The sequence below is a fragment of the Hyaena hyaena genome, unplaced genomic scaffold, assembly GCF_003009895.1.
Source record: "Hyaena hyaena isolate Hyena2069 unplaced genomic scaffold, ASM300989v1 scaffold_152, whole genome shotgun sequence".
In the NCBI taxonomy this organism is placed as follows: Eukaryota; Metazoa; Chordata; class Mammalia; order Carnivora; family Hyaenidae; genus Hyaena; species Hyaena hyaena.
In genome coordinates this window covers 2,054,233-2,080,823 of record NW_024080784.1, presented here as the reverse complement: position 1 = coordinate 2,080,823, position 26,591 = coordinate 2,054,233, and the positions used below count along the sequence as shown (strand labels likewise).

General features: G+C 41.5%; 1 protein-coding gene across 1 annotated transcript in view; it reads left to right on the top strand.

Annotated features, from left to right (window-relative positions):
- The window catches only part of MAGI2 (membrane associated guanylate kinase, WW and PDZ domain containing 2), a 1,134,938-nt gene that overhangs the window by 954,191 nt on the left and 154,156 nt on the right, over positions 1-26,591 (top strand). The window contains exons 14-16 of the mRNA XM_039239084.1: positions 202-293; positions 9,715-9,907; positions 16,446-16,694. Coding sequence (XP_039095015.1) covers positions 202-293; positions 9,715-9,907; positions 16,446-16,694 — 534 coding nt within the window. The remainder of the gene's footprint in view (positions 1-201; positions 294-9,714; positions 9,908-16,445; positions 16,695-26,591) is intronic.

Genomic DNA, 26,591 nt, shown 5'->3' with positions numbered 1-26,591 from the left:
TTGATACTGTTAATCAAGAGACTACCTAATTTTGAAATGTTTTGTTGCCACATTTTTCTTAATCCTCAATGCTCTCCACCAACTCTAACAGCACTCTCATTAATCACATCCACGAAATTAATTTATCATCAGTGTGTTCAGTTTCTCAGGGAGCAGGGAGGGGACAAGATTCATCACTCAATGGGATCTCCTTTATGCCAGGTCCAGATTATAAGGAACTGGATGTTCACCTTCGCAGGATGGAGTCTGGATTTGGCTTCAGAATCCTCGGGGGGGATGAGCCTGGGCAGCCGGTAAGTTGAAACTTCTTTATTTCCACACCATGGGCTATATATATACTGTGTGTGTGCATCAGGGTAAATATCATCCACTATGACATCTAAAAGAAAATCTTAAAAGACTCAAAAAAATTTTGAGATTTGGTGGTTTTTTTCTTGCTGTGTAAGTTCTCAGAACATGTCAGTGTTTTCATGCCAATAAATCCTTATAAGTTAATGCACATACATTAAGAGGGGGCATTACTCTTCCTTAGGAGGGATTGAATTCCTCTTGAATATTTCAATTATTTAAATGTATTGGACCTCTGGTCACTCTGGACAGCACCTCATAAGTCAACACGTGGTATGACAGAAGATACATGTGAAGGGGTGACTTGGACCAGTAGAATTATGTATGCTTGCAATTAAAACTGCACAGGAGAGAAAACACAGGGATAAACAGAAGTGAAACCAGGCTCAATACTGCAGAATCTCAGACAGATTCAAAATAAGATATTCCCATAAGGAGATGTTCACAAAGTGAACTTCAGTCGGCACAAAATGGGGATTTTGGGGAGGGCTCTGAAGAAATTATACACACACACACACACACACACACACACCTCATTATACACCACAGTAAAAGCAAAAGAAATATACAGAGAACACAGCAAAGCTAGATTAATGAGCGTGTATCAAAATATCAGCCATAAAATACTCATTGTAAAAGATACGTCTTAAATGGTACCCAATATGACTAAGTCAGATCCATGAAAGGTTTGAGTAAATAACACCCCATTCCAGCTCAGGTGCCTTAACCCCATCCCAGCTCATGCATGGGAGTTAAACTGTAAGCCTCAGTGTCCTCATCTGTAAGATGAAGGTAATAAGTGCTTTCTCACACAAAGCTTTAAGAACTAAAGATAACATGGACAAACCTCTTGGTATTGTAACCTGGGTCGTATTAGGTGTTGAATAAATGTTTATCATCATCTCTCTTGTTGGTCAATTGTTACAGAAAATAAAACTAAAACCTAAAATGGGCAGACGTCTTCTGGAAAAAAAGTTAATCTGACAAATAAAAGGAATCTGTAAACATGAAAACTGTCCCAAAGTGCAGTAGATTCCCTTGATAGTCAGTCCCTTGATACTTCCTTCCCAGAAGTATCCAAACAGAGCCAATAAGAACCTGACAAGAGCCCCTGAGAGCTTTCCTCTGCTCTTCAAGAGGAGTTGGGCCAGTTGATTGATGAGATCCCTTCCTATGAAAAATGCTGAGAAACTGAGCTTAGAGTCAAAGATGAGAGAAGTCCAGGAGAAAAGATTTATTTCCTAATTTGGTGGGGATAAAATTTGGCATCTGTCAACCACAATATCACTAATTCCCTAGCTGCCAGAAAATATGTGAAAGTGAATTTACCAAGGAGGGTAATCTGGATTTCCCTACTAGTGTTTTTGGAGGAAAAAGAGTGCTACGGTAAAATACAGGGCTCAAGTAACTTTGGACTTTTATTTATCCAGAGACTAAATTAAGAATCTCATGTCACATGGGTAGAAAGAACAAATCTTAGTTACATTTTGCTACCTTTCACAGACTTGTTCCCCTTCTATCTGCCACCTGGTTCTGAGTTTCCCAGGGACCCTCAGTCAACTGGTCAGCAGACAGCCTCACTCTTCTCTGTAATTCATCTTGCTTTATATAGACACAACCAAAAATAGTATCTAGTTCTTTCACATATGTAAAGATTTAGCCTCCTCACTTCCACAGGGTATTTGTCTGACTTAGCTTCCTTCAGGATTATTCTCTATCCTGCTCATATGTCTCCCTATTTAGTTTGATCAATGAGATTTAAAATTCTTCCTAAGCAAGGACTTCATCTTCCCCTTTTTTATTCTCCGTTAGTGCCCTGTAAATGAATGGTGTGCCATTAGCCAAACTGGAGGTCGAGGTCACAGTCCTCAAGAAAGCCAAGTCTGCCACATATTCCTGACAACAACCAAATGAGGGAAGAATGTCCCTCACTTCAGACACTAGCTGCAAATTTAAGGGTCCCATGACCTCGTTCAGATTCAATAATTCACTAGAACAACTCATAAAACTCAAGAAAATGCTGTACTTATGACTACAGTTTTATCGTGAAAGGGATATTAGGACCAACCAGAAAAAAAGAGGGGAGCACATAAGCAAAGTCTGGAAGGGTTCCATGTGCAAAACTTCCATCATCCTCAAGGACAGGGTATCCACCCGGCATGGATGCATAGAGAATTGTCAACCAGGAATTCTCACCCAAGCTTTGGTGTCCAGAGTCATTCAAGTGGTTGAGCTCAAACCCCAGCCCCTCTCCTTCCCTAAGTCATGCAGATGTCACAAGGTTCAAAGGCCCAATCCTCTAATTATGTGGCTGGTCATTCTGGTATAGTCAGCCCCCACCCTAAGGCTATAGGTGTGGCTGGCTCCACCCTGAATCATCTCCTTTAGTACAAAGTAACAGATACTCACCATGAGTCTCTTATTAGCATTAACTCTCAGGTGTGGTACAAGGGGCTCACCATGAACAATAATGATACTCCTGTTCCAATAGTGTAAAGTTTACATTTCAGGAAAGGCCAGACCTCTGTTTGGGCTCAAGCTAAATTCTTTACTGTACACCCATATGTTTCAAAGATACTAAATTAAGAAAATAATGTCACTTTAAGTTGATCTTTATAGCATTGTGAGGGATACTGAAACTTTTGTAGATAATTTAAGGGTAAACCCATTAGAATTCATTATACTTTTTCTAACATAATGTTTCAAACTTACCAACCTAAGGGGTCTCCACCAGAAAGATGAGGTTCCTATTTTTTCCAGAATGCACTGACTGGATTTTCCCTTACCAATCTAGGAATTCCTTGAAGGCAAGGATCATGTTTTTATGGTGTCTGTGTCTTCTAAGCCTAGCACAGGGCCTGGCATACTAGATATTTGCTAAATGGAACTGAAGAGAGCCCTCTTCACCCAACCAAACCATCACCTGAACTTCTCAGGAAAAAAACAACAACCCTAAATAATCTGGAATTTACATTTTCTGAGGCCTCTAGATCCTATGGGCTCTGTAGAATTAAAACAGCCTAGTCCTGGAATCAGGGATGGTGTCCTGGTAACCCTACAACATACTTTGCTGAACCTTGTGTTTTAAAATTGTGGAAAACCAACTAATTTCACATTTTTAAAAATTCAGATTTCCATAATTCCTTGGAAGATCTAGCAACATTAGGCTTATCTTTCTCCACATAACTGGCTGGAGCTAAATTGTGGCCCCTTTTAGACTGAACATAACCACAGTTCCCAAAACTCCCTTATGCCTTTGTTACTCATTTAGTCTACTATCTTTGAGACTCCCAACCCCAGAGGACTGGATTGAAAGAGGAAGATTCTGCACCAAAGGAATGTTCAATCAGGGCCAGATCATGGTTTTTACAAGCCCTAAGCACTAAACACATGATCAGTTTCCTTCCTTTATATATAAATACAAATAAGGGGTTAAACTATGAAATAAATGTAAGGGAACTAAATTCCAGCTCTTCCCATGATGCTTACTTCAATACAGTCTTTGAAATACTAAAATTCTCACTTTGCTAAACCTTTCCCCCTACCCCCCACCAGGCTCATGCTTTGTCTGCTTTGGAGGTAAACTAGCACCACACTCAGGAAATATCATCCTCACCAGTGTCTGCCTCCCGCAGAGGGAGGTAGAACTGCATGACAGTTCACAGGGAAGGCTTGGTCTCAGCTGGCTCAAGAAGGGAAAAGTCTGGCTGAAATTTGCCTGGCACAGAAGCTTAGAATTGTTGCCCTAATGGAACACATGTTGCTTAAAATGAAGCTCAGGTGTGTGAATGCAGCCGTGGTCACCACCCAGCCTCACGACGGCTTTCTACCTAGTCAGTGCACTGACTCCCAGATTCTCAACGCTTCTGAACATTGGCTTTGACTACAGAGTCCTTCTCCCCTCCAGTGGGCAGGCATCCAGTATCTATGATAAGCCTCCTCAGATGACATGGATTGCCTGTTATCCCCATTGAGTTTATTTAGACTTATTCTGGTTTATTCTTTCACCTAAATGATTTAAGACACACACAGGCTGTGAGTTACAATTTTGACATTTAAGCCATTAAATAGAAGCCTAAATCTTCCTAAAGCAAGCAAAGCCAGAAAGTAATGCCTTGAAAACCAGAATGTTGCACCTCAGAAAGATCATATCAGGAAGAGTGACTCTACTGTAAAGATTTCCCAGAAACCTTTCCTTCCTGCTTTCCTCCATGGTTAAGCCCAGAGATAACATATAAACAAAATGTGCCGGCCTCATTTAATTGCTGATGTGCTACAAAAGAAGAGATGCATGAAGTGACTTGGTCCCCAGCCACAGGAGGTCTCATAAATTACATCAAACAGGTTTCTGCCTCCATATATACAAAATGGTACTGACATCTCAGGGTGCACATTAAACACGACAATACAGCTTTTGGCAAATAATGAACAGCAGGAGTCCAGCTCCGACAAAGCATATGGGCATTTTTCCTGCAAGGGGAAATACTTTTCACAGTTAAATAACAATAGAAATAGAAAGAAATGAAAAATTGCCAGAAAGAAACAAAAATGAGATTTCTAGCTGTGAGCTGAAAAGAGATGGGAAGGCATCAAGGTGGAAAGATTTAGAAAACACTGCAATGGAGAAAAACTGTTCATAGAAGAAAGAGGTAATGCTAGACATACTCCTTGGTCAGGGAGTCTGTGCAAACTTGTGGGAAAATTGTGGAAGGCAAGAGCCTGAAATCTGCTAGCCACATTGTCAAGTTGTCCCAGGCTATAATTTTTGCAGATCAGACCTACTGGGGCTCGACTTGCCTTAGGTAGAGCAGGAAAAAATTAAAGGAATTAAATGACTCCTGCACATATGATTTTGGTTTTGTTCATGTCTTGCTTATTTGTTTTCATTTTCTTTTGTGTGTGTGTTAGTTATTTCCCCTGGCTCACTTGAATGTGAATCGCTATTATTTCATGTCAAATACTCTATTTTGTTCCATGCCCTCACAGCCTGTAAGATGGAGAGTTATGGAGTTATTGTGATTCTTTTGTTTCTTAGAGAAGGCACTTGGAAAGATTAAGCCATGGGTCAGTTGTGTATGGGTTCAGGGGGCAGTCTTTTTTGATCTCTTTTGCCACAAAGCTCTTCCTTCAGGGCCAAAGCAATAGAGACAAGATAAAGAACTCCTCCAAGAGCAATGAGAAAACTGATGAGTGGGTCTACACAGGCTGAAAGATCCAGTGAGGTTAGACGGAGGTGCGCATGGTGTGAGGCAAACGTGGTGTGAGGCCAGTGTTAGCTGGGAAGACTCAGGGTCCAGTGTAGCCCTGGGTAAGCAGGACTGGAAAGAAAATGTAGCCTGATGGGACAGTGAACCCAGACCATGTGCTTGGGATTGGGAAGTCCCTCAGTAGACCTGCAAAGTGACCAGTGTCTTGTATCAAGGAGCTCAAGCCAGACTCTGGCAGGAGAGTCCTTCAGCAGACTTAGAAGGTGACCAGCGAGACCATAGATCTGTAGCTATGGGGCCAAGTGACACTACTCAAAATCTTGTTACTCAGAGTGTGAGAGAGCTACAGACTTAGGCTCCTAGCCTCTCCTGGGAGCTTGTTAAACATGTGGAATCTCAGGTTCCACCCCAGGCCTGCAGAATCAGACTCTTGGGGGTAGTTCCCAACTCTGTGTTTTAATAAGCTCAACCAGGTAACTTGCATGCACCCTAAAATGTTAGAACTACTGGCTTAAAGGATCAGATGTCCCGAGGCCTATTCTCAACAGCTTAAGCAAACGTGAAAATGTATATACACTGAAAAGCTAGTATGAATTGCGGTGCAAGAAGGAATCATAGATCATCTGGTCCCTGTGGTGACGGTGGCAGACAGGAAATAAACTAATAGAATGACTGGAGCATACAAAGCATATTTGAATTAATAGGAAAAAAATAAGCTGTGGGTTTTTTTTTTCCCTGAATAGAGATACATAGAGCTAACTCTGTATCTCCAGTGAAATATAATGCACGAAGGTGCAAAACAGGTCAAGGCCAGGGGACAGCAGCCCATGAGAGCAGGAAACAGTGACAGTGTGCATGGTCAGCCTCTTCCCAACAAAGGTAGCAGTTCCTGATGAATGGAGCAAATGTGACTAATGTGCATAGCTAATGGGCATGTGACTCAGTGCCTGCTCCAACGCACAAGGCTCAGTGCAATTCAAGCTTGTTTAATAGCTCATGTCAACCTTTGTTTGAAACAAGGGAGAGGATGGATTATATAATGTAATTATGTAATAGTGTGTATGCATATAATAATTACATAATACTATACCTTAAATTATATTGAGGTATTATGTTGAATATACCACTTATTTGGAAATAAACTTGTAAGACTTGATAAAATGAACTACAGTTTGAGAGTAAAGCTTCAAGTTTAAAAAAAATGTGTCCGGTAAACTTCAATCTTTGCTCAAATGTCAACTTCTCAGGGGCGCCTGCTCTAACCAGCTCTCACACCAACTTGGCCACATGACTGACACCCACCCACCACCCCAACCTGCTCTCATTCTTCCACGGGACATGCATGCCTACTGGCAACATAATTTACACACTTACTATACTTCTCATTGTCTGACCATAGAAAAGAAGTTCTATGCAGCAGAGATTTGTATTTATTGTTCACTGATGAATTCCTAACACCTAGAAGTGCCCATGGGTTTAATACATATATGCTAGATAAATAAATTAATTAGTAAGAAGAGTACCCATGTCACAGCAATGCAGCAGAAAAGTGGATGTTTTACTGGATTTTCCTCTTTTTTAATGTTTATTTTTGAAAGAGAGAGAACACAAGTGGGGGAGGGTCAGAGAGAGAAGGGGGAACAGAGGATCTCCAGAGGTCTCTGTGCTGACAGCAAAAAGCCAGATGCAGGGCTCAGTTTTGTGAACCTCGAGACCATGAGTTGAGCCGAAGTCAGACACTTTAATGTTTAAACGACTGAGCCACCCAGGCACCCCTACTGGGATTTTCTTTTTAATTGATGATACTATACTAGTATCACCAAGTAACACAGAAGATAACTTCAAGAGTATCTTTATATCTTTGCTGTCTACTTACAGCAAGGGAGGACTGGGAATTTTCCAATGTTACATTTTGGGTGGGTTTATTTTCCCCCAAAGTGAAATTTTGTTTTTGCTATTTTTGTCGAGGGCCCAATTGCAGCCCTGGATCTCTCAGTTGTAACCTATATTTTGGTTCACTTTCATCAGTTAGAATCAGAACTATAGCTTACAGTTGATAATTAACCAGCTAAGGAGTTCATGAACCATTTTTCCCCTGTAACTAGCTATAACCTCTCTCACTAAGGCATATAGGAAATCTAAAGGTTGAAACATTTTGCAGGCTCACCCAGCTAAATGCAGCTTTTCAAGGGGCCGTGGACACACATAAACATTCATTTTAACTGGCTTTTGCACAAAGCGCTTAGCAAATCTTTGAAGGGCTCCTTAGCAGGTTGAGTCTTATGAAGAGTAGATTGGAACATCTTTAGAAAGAAATTCCTAAATTCAGGTTGGCATGAAAATAAGGAAAATGGAGAATGTCAGAAGTGTGCCGGACTACTGGCTGATAGCAAATGAGTGTGGAGCGTTGCAGGGAAAGAAGCACACTGTGCAGTCAACCTACAGCAATATACTGTGGTTTTCCTTGTGATAGCAATAATGAATCACCTATCAGAGCTCATGTAATTCAACGTGGAAGCAAATCTACCCACAGCCCACCCCAGGAATAGGGGGAAAGCAACTGTAGTCATACTGGATTTTTCACTCCTATGGATAAAATTCAGTGGACAAAGTCTATGAAGTCCTCAGAGAAAAAAGAATGGTCTTCAGACTCTAATTTTGCATATACCTGAGTCCTGGGCATTCAAACCCGATTGCCATGTTGATAGGCCACGCTGAGCAGTGGGACCAAGTAAGAGTCTGTCTGCTTCTATGCCTGAAGATGTGCAAGCCTGCAGGTCATGATGCAGCAACTCTCCAAATTAGCTGGGATCCACAGATCTGCCATTTGGAAGAAATCATTGTGCCTGAAAGAAATAAATCTGTGAGCAAGCAGTCATTTTATAAAGCCTTAAAATAAAACTGATTTAGTCTCTATAATGTTATCAGGCTAAGGGTAGCAACTGCCTTCAGATGCTGTATGGCTAAGCCACTTGGCAAAAGTAAAAGGATTGTCTATTGTCCATGTGTTGGAAAAATTATTTGTAGGTTAAACAGCAAAACTAAAATATTTAATACTATGCCTTTTCAATGAGAGAGAAAACAAAGCCTTGCTGATGGACACTAACCTAAGTGTTTCTAATGGGAAGCGGGAAACCTTATGTTTTACCTTTTATTATGGTTCCTGGTTAAGGGTATTATAGTTCACACCTTTTCCAGATGTGTGCCTCCCCATTTCCTGATATGATAGTCACCTAAACAGCAGAAGCATTTCCAGGGACAGGCAGAACTGGGGAGGTCCTTTGTGCAGGGATCAGTGATCTAAAAAAGTATTCAAAGGAACGGAGCAAAAACTGGGAGGACATTTGACTTAGACTCTTCTAAATCAACTGGCCAGAAAAGCCAAGTGTGAGTTTTGCTTTTTAATTTTATTTTCTCCTTATCTCCAGCCTTTGAAAGCAAAGCAAAAAACAAAAAGCAAAACGTTTTGAACCTGTATCAGTTTCATAATATATACAGGCAGCTAGTTTCCCTGACATTTTTGGAGCACTCTCTAAGTGCCTCAAGCAAAGTTAAATGCCTCACATGCATTATTTCATTCAATTCTCCCAACAACTCCATAAAGTAGCTCCCATTACTTTACTTCCCCATTTTGCAGATGAAGAAACTGAGGTTCCGAGAGGTTAAGACTTGCCCAATTCCACACAAATAAGAAGGGGAACCAAAATTCAATCCCCGACTTGTTTCATGAGCAGTGGCCAATAACATCAGATTATTTGGCATTAGAATTTTCCTTAAGGGTGATGACAAGTGGGCCAAGAAGCAAATGTCCCCTGAGCTTCATAGCCATCAGCCGTGAGTTCAAAATGTTAATTTCTCTAGAAGGAGCTAGCAACCTGGAAGAGTAAGAAAAACACCCTTCAGCCCCTCAATTTTCAGTTTTCAAGTACATGCTCAGGTTTGAAGGAAAGGGTAGAATGTGGGAATAAAACTTTACACCAAGTTGTACATATATATAAAACAAAATAGATCTATAAATGATACTATTATCTATTACATTACTATCAATTACTACTATCTGTTGTCTGTTATTACTGTGTATTTATGTAAAGAAATTATATATACATATACATGGGGAGTTTGAAATGTAAATACCCTTCCCTTCTCACCGCTTCTCTAGATTTTGATTGGCGCCGTCATTGCCATGGGTTCAGCGGACAGAGACGGCCGCCTACACCCAGGAGACGAGCTTGTCTATGTCGACGGGATTCCAGTGGCTGGCAAGACCCACCGCTATGTCATCGACCTTATGCACCATGCAGCTCGGAACGGCCAGGTCAACCTCACTGTGAGAAGGAAGGTGCTATGTGGAGGTGTGTGACTAAAGCCAGCAGTGAGGGTTGGGGGTTTGGTGGTGAAGTGCTTTTGTGGGACAGGGTAAGGACCCTTGAAACCAAAGGTTAAATCGGTGTCTATTTTACACACAGAAAAAAGTCAACCTAGATATTCCAAATGTAACTATGATTTTGAAAGTGCAGATTTTCACCCCACTAGTGTAATTCCAAGCAGTCTTTCAAGCTTGGAATGTTTTCAGTGTAGTCATTAAAAATTTCTAGCAAAGCCTGGGGCTAATTTAAGACGGTGTGCTCTTTGCTCTTTGGTGGATGCTAGTTATGAGAGGAACATTATAGCAGTGAAACAATACAGGTTTTGGAAATGTTCCTCATTGTGTTTACAAATGAAGAACCACAGCATTTTGATACCATAATAAGGCAAGTAGGATGGAAAATTAGCCTCCATTGTAGAGCCTGATAAAAGGTAACAATAAAACTATGACAAAAATACAGCTGTACGTCACTCCTAGAAAACGTAATTCATTTAATTCCAAACTTATGAAACTGATAAATCAGAAGCAGTTATTCCCTTTACGAGCATGTACCAGCTTCATAAAAGAATCCATCAGACTTAACTTTCAGCAGTGTTTCTTCACAATCATAATAGGAGTCAGTTCATCTCTCTCCACCATCTCAACCCCCCAAAAAGATTTATATTTATAAATATGTCTGTTACAAACATCAACTATTTTTTTTTATAATCTAAGCACTTGGTAACATTGGAAATAGGGTCCCAGGGGCGCCTGGGTGGCTTAGTCGGTTAAGCGTCCGACGTTCGCTTAGGTCATGATCTCGCGGTTCGTGGATTCGAGCCCCACGTCAGGCTCTGTGCTGACTGCCAGCTCAGAGCCTGGAGGCTGTTTCAGTCTGTGACTCCCTCTCTCTCTGACCTTCCCCTGCTCACGCTATCTCTCTCTCTCTCTCTCTCTCTCCTAGAAATAAAAATAAAACATTAAAAAAAATTAAAAAAAAAAAAAAGGAAATAGGGTCCCAAATTGCCTCTGCTTTGCCCTGTGAATTAATGGAGGAACAGCACCAATGATGTTCTGTCACCTTCTGCCCTCGTGGCCACCAGCCTGTGAGCTCCCTCCAGTTTACAGATGAGGAAACCAAGGCCCAGAGGTTCAGTAGCTTCCCCATCATCTGCAGCAAGTCAGTGAAAATGCAGAGGCCCCAGCCAGTGTTTGTTGCCACCTTCCGGCCCCCTCCCAACCCACCCCCAGTGTATTTAGAGATGCGAGACCAACCTTTAACAAATGTGACTTGGTAACATGAGGAGTCTTCCATATGTGTTATTATTATGACACATCTGGATTTTTAAAAGTGGGGGTGGACCACCAGCTAATCACAGGTTGTGAATGACTAGGGAAGATAAGGCTTATTAACTGAACGGAAAATCCTTTTCTATTCGAGTCTTCTAGAAACTAGACTTTGATCAAGGGCAATCATTTAAAAGGGCAAGCCAGAAGAATTGTCAGCCCTCACCAGTAGAGACTGCTATATATCTTGTATGGTGTGGAGGGTTTGCTACGAAGTGCCATTCATCTTCAGAAATTCATGGCATACCACTTGACCCAAAGAAGTAAAACACCTTGAATTATGCCGTATCCTTGGGCAAAATGCCAGGAGGATGACAGTGTTTGCTTGGTTAACATTTAACTGTCTCTCTCCCTAAGACTGATTTTTAATAAAAAGTTTGCTGAGCTATATGTTCTGTAACCCAAAGATAAATTTAAAAGATACCTGATTTACAAGGAAATATACTGCAAAGTGCAAAACGGATGCTCCAATGTAATTTCATGCTCCCCTTGCCTCCAGCTGATTATGGCAAATTAAATTTTGTTCTAATCAACACAAGCTATTGGAGTGTATGCCAAATGCTGCAAAAAATGTATTCTTGCAATTTGTGGATCATGTGACTTTTGTGAAGACGCTCCTTGCTGCAGTTCTTACCAACTTTACTCATTTAGGCTTTCGAGTGCATTTCAAGTACATTTAATTTTTGAAAATGTTCTGCTGCAGACTGCTCGTTCACACCAGGAGAGTTTCCAAGTTAATTCAGCTCACTCTTCCTTGAAAGCTTCATCAGTATTGAAAATGATTAAGTTCAGGAAAGGATACTCTGATAGTAAAGTAAATCCCTAGGAATAAGATGGAACAGATTTTTTAAAAGCATAGGAAGACAGCCTTTCCTCCAAGCCGCTGTTTCTCCAACAGCGAGAAGGGACAGCTACAAATAGATATGACAGTGGAGATGCCTTTTCAGGGGCTGTCATCATTATTATTATGCTTTCCTAAGCAAAGGCAGTGGGAGTGCAAGCCTGGCTTGTGAGGAGCTGGTTCAGAGCTCAAGGGAAGTGAGCAATCAGCTTGTGAAGACACAGATGAGTGAGTGAGAAGAGGGGCGGAGTTTTCGCCTTCCTGCATAAAGTGGGGGGAGGTTTCAGGAGCTGGGAAGAGGAGAGATCATAGGGGTTAAAGCTTTTAGCCTTATGCTTGCCTCAGCTTGTACAAATGTCCTGCCCCTCCTCAGAAGACACCAGGCACCGGCTGCCAAGTTCATGCTTAAGAGAAAACCACATCTATTTAGAGAAATACCAACTGGTTAGTGACATTGGCCAGAAATTAAAGTGACACAAAAAACCTGCAGCACATATTAAAATATTTTTAAGTGTACACACTAAAGATAGAAAGCCAGCCTTTTCCATGAGCTAGATCCTCAAAAAGGAGAAATTGTTGTGCAAAGGAAGAAACATCCAGTAATGCATCCAGTTTTATTTACTAGGTAACTATAGTACAGATCTTGCACTTAAAACTAGTTTTGAAAGATATCCTGTCCATGCCGTAAGCTCCACTGTTTAGCTATTGTGGTTTTTTTTCCAAGGATAGTAGAAGAGTGGCTTTAATTATTACACTGGAAGTATAAACATTTATATGTTTAGCAGTTCTACTTTGAGACGTTCAACCTAATGCCATATTATTTTGAATACACATTATTCATCTGAGAGAAGGGTGTCTCTGAGGAATTCCTAATGTGTCACTCTAGAATTGATGTGAAAGAACGTTTTACGACTTAATCAAAACATGTTAGAGTCCGTCTTAAAGCTATCCATCAGTCTCTTTTCTCTAACATCCAAGGGAAAGTCTAATTTTGGGCTTCATGCCAAGAAAGGGAAGGTTTTCTTGGCAGCTGGGTGAAAAGTTTAGCCGTTGTTTAGGGTGCCAGTGGATTCCCTGGTCATGATTACTATACTTTTTGTGAATTCTAAATACATTCACTTCTTCTGTATCTATGAGCATGTCACCCATTTAAATAAGTTGTCTGCTTTGAAGAGTATAGACAGGAGTGCACAAACTGAAATGCCTGCAGGCAGCCCCGTGCCTAACATTGAAAGGGCCACAGCCCCCTGCTCCAGCACCTCCCATGGGGCGCACCTGCCTGGGGGACACTCCAGCCGGTGCAAGCATACCCCATTGCCTCAGTCACACTTTAAGACAAGACAAGACATGTCCAGTGCTGCCATCCTTCTGAGGTCCTGAGAAGAGCCCCAGGCACGTTCTGGAATGAGACAAGGTCTGTTGGTTACAGAACCCTAGAGTCCTGGTACCCAGTGTGTGATCTGGAAGGGAGCAAACGCTCCAGTTGAATGAGTTCCTTTGGCCCTGCATACTCCTCACTCTACAGAGTAACTCAGGAATGTACAGGAGACACTGAGGTTGGTCGGCACTGGGGAGACTTGAAAATGCAAACCCCGTGAAGGCAGCCAACACTGCCCAGCTCTTGCTAGCTGATAATTGCCAGATATTTCAAGGGAAACTGGAAATCTATATTTCTGTAAAAATCTCTCCTTTAAAAACATTGGCAATCAATTTTAACAATTACTAAGAAAAGAATAGACCAGCACTGAACCCATATAATAGATGGGTCTGGAGCCCAGCAGTTGACTGCTCTTATTGAAACTGTGTCACCCGGAAGGTGTTGCCAACAATTCCTGCTTCCCAAACAGGGACCTCTCCCATCATCTCAGTGATGATTTCCAGTATGACCAAGGCTCAAGTGAAAATTATTTGGCTTGAGTATATACCAATTGACTGAATTCTGCACACCCATTTGTGTGGAGGCCAGAAAGATGAGTCAGGGATGCTGGAAGTCAGTGAATTAAAAAAAAAAAAAATGCACATGGTATTTAGTCACTTTGTGACATTCACTGTATTATTCTAAAACAACACTGTTCATACCCTCCACCAGAAAGCCTTGTTGGTGTAAACAGAGTATCTTTTGGATCTAGAGCCAGCTGAGTAGAAAAATAACACAGGATCAATTCTATCCCTCAAAATCTACCATTGGAAATCTTCTTAACTCCCTGGCTTTAAATGTGCTCACGTTGTTAAAGATAAAGAACTTTGTTCTAGAGGTTCAAAGAGAAGTCCAAAGCAATAGAACCACATTGTGTTAATGGATTGGCCTCTTTCCCTTACCCAGGGACCGTCATGCTGACTTAGTCCATGATGGTCTTCCTCTAGACCCTATGGCAGAGCCACTCCCAGCCACTTACTACAAAGACAGATCATTTTCCTTTGTTGCCGCTCTCCTGACAAGCACAGCCCTCAACCCTCTAAAAATATGACAGCCAGAAAATGAGATCTCTCTTGTCACTGCCTATGACATTTAGTTACTGATTTGGTCCAATAACTCGGGGAGATTTTCAATTTAATGTTGCAGCCTAATAATTGTTTTTCTTCTTCCTGACTATCTCTAATCACTTTATTTCCAACTTGCACAAGGACTGATAAAGGACATGTGCTTTACCAAGACAATAACAGCTTGTCTTTGGATGATATTTTCTGGTGGGGAGGGTACATTTTACAGGCAGTTTTAAATTCTGGTAGAAAAGAGGGAAAGGCTTTGACGCTGGCATTTCATTCTTTTATTACCTCAGTACGTTTCTTACAGACATAAAATATCCATTTGTTTTCTTTAATTAAAACCTGATTAATTAAATCTTACAGAAAAATTCAAATATATCAAATGGCAATAAGCATCAGGCTAGGTCTTAATCATTCTCCAATTACAAACAAGAAATGAACACATTTTTGTAAGGCTATTTTTTAATCCAAGTATATGAATAAACACAGCTCCTTTTCCTTTACAGTATAATGAAAAATCTCTTAAAGCCAGTGTTCTTTCTCCCTGATTTTTGAAGTAATTTTTATTTTTGAAATCTAATGATTTTTCCTTTCAGAATAGAATCACAGCTTATGAAGTTAAGAGTCTTCACTGGCACTTTTGCTCATTATTTCTAACTTGGCATACGAGACACCTACCAGAGTTCTAAGACAGAGCTCACATCTAGAGACCCAAAAAGGAATCATTAATTGTGATTACTTTCCTTCATATTATTTCTCTGTTCTGTAAATATCTATTGAGCACACTAATCAAACTGTAAGATGGAGATGAGACCATCCTATTTCTAATTACAGTATTCTAGGTACCTGCTTCAGTTGTTTTCATCAGAATACCAAAACCTAGGTATTAAATTAAAATGACAAAATTCTTCCTAGATGACAGATGAACTTTCATTTTTAAAAAATAGGTTCTCTTGGCTGCCAGCTTTCCATAATTTCTCCCTGTAAATAAGCTTGTTTGCTCATGGAAGTATTGGTTTGGTTTATCTGGCTGATAATAAAGTATATTTTGTAATAATACAAAATATAAATGAGCAATGTCGCCAACACCTCCCTGAGAGATTCAAAATTCGTTGTCGCTTAGCCTGACATCGTTGTTAGATTTGATCCTAGAGCGAGTGAGGTATGAAAAGGACCCTTTAAGATGGATGTTTCCTACTTATGCAGAGTGAATTAACACTTCTGGGCTAACAGAACATCACAAAATTAAATAAAACCTTTGCTCTTTAGTAAAATTATGATGGATTCCTTTACATGGACATCCTGGGCTGTAAGCCCCACTTCCCACACCCTATAGAAGCTTTGCTTGATTGTGGCTTGGAACCCTCATCCGGAGTCCTGTGTCCGATCTTCCTAAATCTACTGAAAACACTTTCCACAGGTGGTCCCTGAAAATGGATAGTAGTCACATGTTCATTAAGTAATTCTTATGCACACTGCAGTTTAAGATACTGTCCGTTTGTTTTATAATCTTCTTTGATCAACTATTATTATGCAACCAAGAAGCTTAATATCTAAAACCGGGCTTTGTCCTGGGGAGGAGGGAGGGTGCAGATTTAACAAGAGGAAGATATAAACTAGTAGCAGCACAGAGGAAGCCAATGAGGGGTTTAGCTGTGTTTGCTGTCAAGGGTGGAATGGGACTTACACCTGGGTGCTCCACAGCTAGGTTTGTAGCCCATCACACGCTCTGCACTCCTGGGGACTAGAAGGCAGCCAACTAACTAGTCTGGTAACAATGCCAATGTCTAGAACTGTACCTAGTACAGCAGAGGCACTCTCCAAGACACTTGTGAAATAACCGAGTGCCTGGGTACCATGTGTATTGCAGGGGAGCCCTGCCCAGAGAACGGGAGGAGTCCAGGCTCCGTATCAACCCACCACAGCTCTCCACGCAGTGACTACGCAGCCTACACCAACAGCAACCATGCGGCCCCCAGTAGCAATGCCTCTCCGCCCGAAGGCTTCGCCTCCCACAGCCTGCAGACCAGTGATGTGGTCATTCACCGTAAAGAGAATGAAGGCTTCGGCTTTGTCATCATCAGCTCCCTGAACAGACCTGAATCCGGATCCACTATCAGTGAGTGACGGCTTTGCTTGCCTTTGAATAAAGGATCTTATGTTTATTTGCTCTGGTGGTGATAATACTGGGCGTGCAGATCAGAAGACTTTTGTAGGCATCTGGTGCAGCCAGAGAGTCATAGGCTGTGGGCACAAATAAGGCATTCTTAACACGTGATTAGCCAACCATTGATGAACCTTTGGCTCAGGAAGTATGCAAGATCACACCTAATGTTCACCTGACCCCACAGCCCCCATAAAAGCCCTTCATTCATTTTAAACTGGGAAGAAAGCCAAACCTAGAGGTGTGCGGTGTTGGTGTAAGAGAAGTGGAGGAGAGCTCCCTCCTGCTCGATGAAACCAGATATACAAAAGATCTGTGGGAAAGCAGTCTAGGTGGGAGCCTTGAAGTAGGAAGGAGTTCAGCTTTCCAGAGTGCTGCAGAAGCCCAGTGTGGCTCTGATGGAGTGGACAAGGGAGTGCGGCATGAGACCAAGACAGAGGACTAGGCAGGAGCCAGGCTGCACAGGGCTTCACACACCCATGGAAAGAAGTGTGGGTTGTAATCTAAGTCCATGGGAACCCTGAAGGGGATTAAACAATAGACAGAAATCCTATTTATATTTTTTAAGTCCGCTCTTGTACAAAATGAAATCAGGGAAAGAGAGCAAGAGTGAAAGCTGAAACACAGTTGGAAGGTCATGTAAACAGTCCTGTGGGTGCAGAGATACTGGAACCTTCTCCTAGAGTTGTAGCAGCAGACAAGGGAGATGTACGTGACTTCACCTGGGGTTCCTCCAAATCTGTGAGTCTATACAACAGGTGACAGTCAGAGGTTGTATTTCTCTTGCAATCAGTCATCTTATAGATTCTCAGTCTTCTTGGTGGTTTTCCTTTCAGCGACACAGTTGCTTGGCCACTGGCAGGAGGTAGGACAGAAGAGACAATAGGATAATTTGCTTGTTTTTCATGTTGAAGTGATTTAGTCCAAAACGTTGTACATAGAAATACCAAAATCAAGAGCATTTAGATAAAAAATAATTGAGTCATGTTGCAGTCCTAAAATTCTTATACACTGTGGTGGTTTCCAGCACATGGCGTGGGCCGGGGGGGGGGGGGGGGAGTTGTCAAACAATACCCCAAAAATCAAATCATTGAGAATGAATAAGAACTTTCTTTTTTTTAATATTTATTTATTTTTGAGAGAGAGACAGAGAGACAGAGCACAAGTGGGGGAGGAGCAGAGAAAGAAGGAGACAGAATCTGAAGCAGGCTCCAGGCTCTGAGCTATCAGCCCAGAGCCTGATGTGGAGCTCAGACTCACAGACCGTGAGATCGTGACCTGAGCCAAAGTAGGACCCTTAACCAACTGAGCCACCCAGGCACCCGGAGAATGAATAAGAACTTCCTATGATAAAGTTAATGTTATCAAAACACCACTGGGACTGAATGGGAAGAATTACCTTTAACAAATTCTAGAGTGAGAACTATAAAAGTGTTGAACTTCAGTGCAATATGTACAGAAGCTAAATTACATACATCTGAAAGTACAGTTTTATTTCTCTTTTCCTTCATGATAAGATGAATAAATAAATCCAACTTTTAAGCATAGAGTAAAAGAAGGATACTCTCAGTACAATAGATTCGCCAAGATTAAAAAGACATTATACTAAATATTTTCATGAATTATATAAACAGCCTTACAATAATTTATACTTGGGGGAAATATCCATAGAGAGCTTTGGTAACTATTCCAGTCAGTCAGATTGTTTACTGGGAAAGGAAACCTGAAGGACTGGAATAAAAATAAAGAGTGTACCACCACAATGAAAATATTAAACATGTATTTAGGGTCGCAGCTTTATTTGAAGTGTGACAGCATTATTGCTAAATGTAGCGGGAAATGTGTGTGTATGTGTGCCTGTGTGTGTGCACACACATGCATTTATTACATAGAGAAACCACAAATGCTTTTTCTATTGCAAATAAAACCCATGCATAGGTAGATTTGGAAAACAACAGGTACAAATGCTTGTAATTAATGTGAATTTTTCTTCCTGCTAAGTGACATTAGACTGACCTCAAAAGAATAATTCTAAGCATTTTCAAAATGGTATATTATTTTACATCACCTTAGAGAGTGGAAATATATTCAGAATGCTTCCTGGCTTCTTTTTTCACATATTTATTTCTTTTCAGTTTAAAGAGTTTGAAACGCAAGTTTCCCCATGTTCTGTGGGAAGAGCAGTTATTACACTGATGGCCTGTAGCGTTTACAACATATAATTTGCAGCATGCACCTGAAAGCTTTCTGGACCTGATGCTGCTTCATACTTCTGTTACAATTTTGAGCTCTAAATTTGAAGCGAAATTTTAAATGCCTCATGAATAGTAAAGAACCACCCGCATGTCACATATCCATTGTCAGAATATCAAGGGTCTTTGGCTTTATGAGACTGGAGAGCATGATACAATCAGGTATTCAAGAGCCACAATCATTCATGGGTCTTGGGTGACTATTCTCTTCACGTCTTACCTGAACCCAGCGACCATGAACATGATCATGGTTTTTCTCGTGGCTCCTGAGCTTTTCCGTTGGCAGACAGAGCGGTTTTGTTATGCCTTTGAGAGATGAACCATCTAAAGTATACTGCCTGGATTCGCAACCTGGCTTCATCAGTGGCCACCCGTGTGACCTTGAGGAAGTTACATGGCCGTTTGGGCCACAGTTTCCTTGGCTGTAAAGAGAAGATAATGTTAGTACCTATGCTGAGGGATTGCTCTGAATGTTAAATGAATTAGTACATGGAAGTGCTCAGAACAACCCTGGCTCAGAGTAAGCACTAAGTATGTCACTGTTACTGTCCAGACCCCCCTTATCTTTCCATTCCATCAGCTGATGCCTCTCCAATAGCACAGAGTTCACACTGGCTGTCTGTTCCGTCAGACATGAGTCAGCACCCCCATTCTCTCAGAGCGGCTGGATTTGAGCAGCTGATGAACAGCTCTGAGGTCCAGCTCCCCAACCCCATGTGCTGACCTTCTGGGAGTACAGTCTTCTCCCCCACCACCACCCCCAACCCTGAAGCCTGGGTGGGGGGTTGGGAGTAGGGATTAGAGCAGTGGAAGCCACACCAGTCCAGCTGAGTGTGCCTTTTTTTTCCTTTTTTTCTTTCTTTTTTTTTTTTTTTTTTGCTGAGTCTTCAGGCTGGAAGTGTCCCCAGAATTCACTAGCCAATAAACTAGAAACATCATGGGAAACATCAAAATTCAGGCCTGAAGCAGTGCCTTTTAGAATGTCCTACAAATATGATACCTCTATTGAATTTATCAGAGAAGAAAGAAAAGATGGAGAAAACAAATGTAAATTTCACCACCCTGGAGATGAAAAAGAATTACTTTCTGGATGCCAGATGTTCAACCAGTGGAAAATTTGGAAGTGGGGTTCCTGAATTATTTATTCCCTGGCATTTAGTCTGACTCATTACCAAGCCCCACATATTTTTTTCAAAATATTATTTCCCAAAATTTAAGAAGAAATTTCCTTTACATTAGTTAATATAATTAAGCAACACACTGTTTCCTTCTAAAGCCAGTGACACAGGAGGCCAAACATTGCTTGGGAGGAGATAGGACCTAGAAGACTCTATCTGAGGTACAGCAATATCCTTCCTGATTTAAAGTGGGAATAAGCAAGTTTCCTGAGCATTTTGTCCCATTGTTCAATATATTAAGGGTTTTTTTTTTCCATACCTTGAAATTGGAAACCAGAAAACAAAGTGCTTTCCAGACCAGAACCTGGGACAGTTCTCTGTAATAAGCAATTGAATTTTAAATTCTTTAAAATATTCTAACCAATAATTGTATACAGAGATGTTTGTTGCCGTGTTATTGATAAATATGAAATATTGGAAACCATGTTAGAGCTTCTCAAAAACTGGAGACTTTGGCATATTTGCAAAGTTCAAGGTATTTCCTGCCTTCGAATAGCTCTGTTGTCACTCTCGCTGAGGTCTGTGTGCACAGGATGACGGAGACTCAGGTCACTTTCTCCCTCCTACTGGAGCCAATGCTTGCTCTGTGAAGATGCCCCTGTGGCCATGTGCATTGGAGTTGACAGGCTAGGGCTCCCCAGCCCAAGGCTGAGCCCTGACATCCAGGTTTCACTGAAGAGCTATCACCTGTCCTTGTACATGCTTCCTGTAACTTTCCCCAAAACTGCTTTCCTCCCAGAGGTTTCCAAGAAGGGCTTTGGCACAAATGATGAAATAAAAGTAAACCCTCAGTCTCCTGCTCTTCAGGAAGGTTATGTTGGCATTTATGGGGTAGACGTACACAGGCAGCTTCTGCATCAGTGGTAGAGGTGGGCAGCTTGTTGAGGGAATTTGTAAACTTAGATGCAGGCCCATGGCCTGCAAGGGAGAACATACTCAGAACAGCAGCCACAGCAACGATCCAAGCAGTCACTGTAGGGGCATGGTCATTGTGGCCCTTCCTGCCTTCCTTGATATTGACCTAACAGCCGGGACTCTGTTTTTCTGGAGGTGGGGTGGGACCTCAGGGACTACAGAATCAGGAGCTGGACCTTTCTAGGGAAAGGTGAGTATGAAGTGGGCATGAAATAATGGAGTGCATGGGAGACAAGATGAATGGATGAAGTCTTACTATGGGGGAAGGATTTGGTGATAGTTCTGGGGGCATGCAGGTACTCTGACCTGTCCCAAAATGCTGGGCAGGCACTGTTGCAGACTAAGTGGCTAGTGAGGGCTAGGGCCCTCAGAGAGCACCCTCCCCTACCATCAGGACAGAGTCCACATCCTAGGAGGATGAGCCAGAAGCCCCTTCCCACACACACTCTCCTGGCCATTGGCCTTACTTTGTACATCAGACAGCTCTGTACACCCTTCAAGCCACTAGGCTTACTGAGGAGTAAAAAAAAAAAAAAAAAAAAGATGTAAGCATATCACCCGTTAGCACACTGCTGGCTAACAAACAGTCTCTCAGCTCTGTGCCGGCGTGAAAAATCTTTGTTTCCGTATGTGTGCTTTCTCTGGCCCAGGTTGGAGTACAGATGTAGTCATTGTTAACTTTCCCCAAGGCCCACTGCAATCTGACATTCTAAAAGGAGTTCGTTATCTTAGGTAAAATGTCCTGATGACTTTTCTCAGAGTCTTTAATGATATCTATAGGGTCTAGAGTTTAACAGATTTTCTGGAAATTCAAAAGCTTGGGTAGCAGATCCTTATGACATTTTAAAGTGTATTTTCATGAAAACAGTGAAATAAAAGTGAACAAAGCAGTGAAACGGTTTAGGGTTTTTCCCACCAAACTCGTCCCACAGAACATGCAGCCACTGAATAGTCATTTGAACTCAAGGAAGTTACAAATTAAAATCAAAAGCCAAGGTTTCCTTGGTTTTACTCCCAATACAAGCAGATTAAGTTCAGTGAAAAGTATGTTGGACAAGCTGGAGCCTCGCTTCAGTTTATCCATCACTGACCTACCACATGCTTCGAACAAGGCAAGGGTCCTCCTGTGTGCTTCTTCATCTGAAACATAAGGAAAGGGCGGTCTTCAGAGCCACTTCCAACTCTAAATCCTGTTATGCCATCAATCAGCATGGAAATGAGCTAGGAGGTTCATTCTGTCTATGTGTGAAAAGCCTCAGGTAACACTGATTTTTCATTGGCGCAAGCTATCATTTTAAACCTTTGTAATTTTCATTTTTTATTATGTTTTAAAGGTGGCTCCTCTATCAAGAAATGATCTGAAACAAGCACTTAAATACACTAAACCAGATCCCCTTTCAAGGCAACTTAAGGCAGCGTTTCCCTCCCCTTTACACTTGGCACACTTGTAAAATGATAACCTTTGTATAATATAAAGAGAGATAAAAGGGATGGGATTGCTGGAGGCCCCCGGGCGGCTCTACCCCACACTTCACTGTACCATCCTCGAGAGTAACATGGCACACTCTTGTAATGCCCTGTGGTTACAAGACCTGCCCTAAATGAAGTCTCTAAATATCAGTAATCTATAAGCGCTCCTTCTTATATTTCATACGTTTAGATTGTAGCAGTGGATCTTCTTCACACCTCCATACTGAGGTTTGTTCATTGATCACCTTATTTTTTTAAGTTTATTTATTGATTTTGAGAGAGAGAGAACTGTAGAGGAGCAGAGGGAGAGGGAGAGAGCTGTCAGCACAGAGCCCAATGTGGGGGCTTGGACTCATGAACCATGAGATCATGACCTAAGCTGAAACCAGGACGCTTAACCGACTGAGCCACCCGGGTGCTCCATGTTCATTGACCACATTAAAAGCAAGGTACCTGGTGGGACTGATGCCCGTGCTAGGACCTTGAGCCTCTCTAAATCACTGTAAATGTGGACCAACCAATGTTCCAGCCCTAAAAGTCATGGCTACAGAGTTTCTTAAGTCCTACCCAATGCAGTTGAACGTGGAAATTAGAAAATGAGCTTCATTCCTCTCTTTCTCATTGGTTTGCAAAGGCAAATTTCCCCTCAGAGTTCTTAACCAGCTTTGTAACATATAACACTGCATCTGCCTAATCCTTAAATGAACCCTCTGCTTTGGATTCTTTCGGTAACACGCTACTTCCACTTGGGGCTTTATGCCGACAGCAGCTCACTCAGGAGGCGTAACACACTGTTAATGTGAGTGCTGCTCTAACAGAAGAAATACAGTGGGGTTTGGGGGAACAATGCAGGACATCACATAAAATGCCAGTTTTCCTCCAAATATCTGGCTTCTAAATATAACTTATGAGGCCTTAAGATAAGCAAATGTCTTCACAATAGAAAGTCTACATAGACACAAAAGATAGGATTGTCTTCATAGTCTGTATTGATGTACATATGTTCTAAATCAAATCAATCTCCTTTATTAGCATGATTTATTTACCACTTTAGGAGGTAGTCCAAGGGGCTAGTGTAGGAGGAGGTGCAGTTGCTAATGATGCAAAGTATATCAAGATGTCACTTGTGATGGACAGTCCAATCTTCCTATAACAAGGCCCTGATCATAACACCCATCATAGAAATATCTATAGGTTAAAGTTCCAACACACTGCTCTTACGTCCAAGACCCTAGATGACATGGGCACAGCCACTTTTTATCAACAGCTCCTCACGATTCTATTCTATCAAAGCTGGCTTAGTTACTTACTCCAGAAAGACTTTGCTCTCCCGTCCCAGTGCCCATGTTTTGCCCTGCTGCCACTTGGAATGCCTCCTCTTCACCCATAATAAATGTCATCAAGCTCTCTCCCGGGCCAAGTGCTAAGAATCTTACATTGTGTTTCATTTCCACAGTCACCCAGTGAGGTAGACTGCTGCCCGAATAGTAAACATCCCTCATAGGCAGCTCAAAAACCACTTCATCTCTTTCTAAGACTCTGCCTGGCCCTTCTCCCTGAAGTGTTTTCTCTAACTCTTAATTGGAATTTTTTCCTGTATACTCTAATTGTTGACTGATCCTTGACTTCCTTTCTGTTATTATGTCTGTGATTAGCTTTCTAAGATTGTCATTTTATTTTTCATGTGTTCATGGTTTGCTTTCCCTAAACAGATTATAAGTTCCTTAAGGGCAAGGAATGATGGCATTTCTTTGAATCTCTCACAGTTCCTGGTAGCATGTGTTTCAAGGATTTGTCACATAATTTATGTTGGAGGGATTTGATTGGATCCTCCAGTAGGAATCCCATGCTATCTCATCAAAGTAAAAGTGGGAATGTGCTCTGCTTTACCTTTCCCTGGACCTAAACCTAGCTACTCTGTTCCCTCCAAGGCAGCAAGACATATCTCTGAGAATGGGCAAAGCAGCAGAGGATCACTTAGGGGAAGGAACTGTGTGCAAGCTGGTCCTTGCCCAGCATGAGAAATTACACTATAATAAAGTAGAACTGGAGTAATGTCCCAGAATACAGATTTCCCATCAGTTGTTCATAGCCTGAGTAAATGATTCAACATGCAGCGCAGAGCCTGGTGAAGTCTCAGATAAGAGAGCCCTCTAAGAAATCAGGCTCCGGGGAGCTGCCTCTGAATCTCTGGGCAGCCCCTCTCGTCTCAAGCATCACGATTGTGAGGCCCTTGTCCTCTGAAGGTCCAGGCTGTGGCCTCAGTCTACTTTCTGATTTACCTCCTCCTGGCACTGGCTGTTCCTGGAATCGCCATCCATCTGTGTGAACACCACCTCTGTGATAATTATATCGTCCTACACAGGAGGCTTTGGATGGCATCCCAAGTGCCTTGGGAAAAAAAGTATTCCTTCAAGTTAGTTATTCATTTCACAATCCTCATTAACAAACAACCCATTTCAGTTCCAAGTGAACAGCTTCTCAATCACATTACTTCTTTATAGGATCTTACCAGCTAAAAGCAGAATGAATAGGACCTATTGATTAAACTTCATTCCCTCAGTCCTGAGCATGACTACTTTTGATCACCAAGTTAAAACCTGGCTGCCTAGGTCCTACCAGGAGGCAGACAAGCGAACACAAAAAGATTTTACGTCAAATTCTGAGTACTCTGATATCTGAACATTGAAGCATCTATTAACTAAAATGGAAAGACGATTATAAAGATTTCACTCTCTTAGCACTAACAGATTTAAAGATCATTTAATTGTAAGAGTAAGTCCACAGAGAAACATCATTATTCTTATTTATTTTCAAATAGAGGAGCTATGCAAACTATCAAAGAATCTGTGAGTGTCCACAGTGCATTTTTTTTTAATACTAGGCCATTTTTCTTATCATTTGAATGGAGCTCATAAATCATGAGTTTTCCCCTCCAGGGAATCATTTTCCTAATGAGTTTTTATTATTGTGTCCAAAGACTCTCCAGGCAGCAGCAGAAGGTGGATGTGTGGATGCCTTCTTACCTTCAGCTTTTTGGTTGTCTTAAAAGCTGGCAAATGGGTGATCAGTAGCTGTTTCTTCTGGGCTTAGGTCCTGCAGCTCTTTGTTATTCACTAGCTAGATGCAGGGAGATTGTAACTACAATGAGAGCCCAGCCCTCAGGGACAAGATCACCCTCTACCAGTGCAAAACGTTTATCACTCTCCATGGGGTTCCAATGAATTACAAGCCTACAGATCACTTTTCCAGAAGGCACTTTCTCTTTATAATCTATTCTGGGCCCACTGAATTAAATTCTCTGTAATTTCATTTTTCTTCTTTTTCCCCAATGATCAACCATATAAGAAAAGCTGGTTCCATATACACAATCATTTTAAAACATGTTGTTAAGTGAACACAGTATTGTTATTTATCACCATTTTTCAGCTATGTTGAAAGAGTGTCATAAAGGGATATTTGATCTTGGATGAATAGCAATTTTTTGAGCCCCAGCTTTTACCAAGGACTCAGGGAGTACCTGTACCCAAACTGATTTCTGTCACACCAAATCCTGGTAAAAGCATTTTTTATTTGTTCATTTTGACCAGCATTTTGCTTTATAAGCTGGGTTTGTTCCCAACCAAGCTATTGCCAGTATTTTGCTTGGAATCACTTCTAGAGACTAATCAGTCAACCTCTTCAGAGTGATGATCACTAAGCATTCTGAAGGTATACAGGGTTAAAGAAAATTTACTAAACAGTGGGGCCTGCTATTAGCATTTTCATTTTCCAGTCTGATCTCTTCCAGATCTTAATTGTGTAGGGTTTATTTCACAAACGTGCCCAGATGTTGGGCAACCAGTGAACCCATCTGCTTTCAGGGGTGAAGTGCCCAACACCTTCTGTTCAGAGGCTGTTCATCATAAAGATGTATATTTATGGACTTGTCACATGAGGAGGGTCTTTCAGAAAGCAAGGAAGAGCACATCATTTAAAAGATGAGACCTTATGGTTCTCTGACACCGAACAACTGAGATAACATGAAGTAGAATATT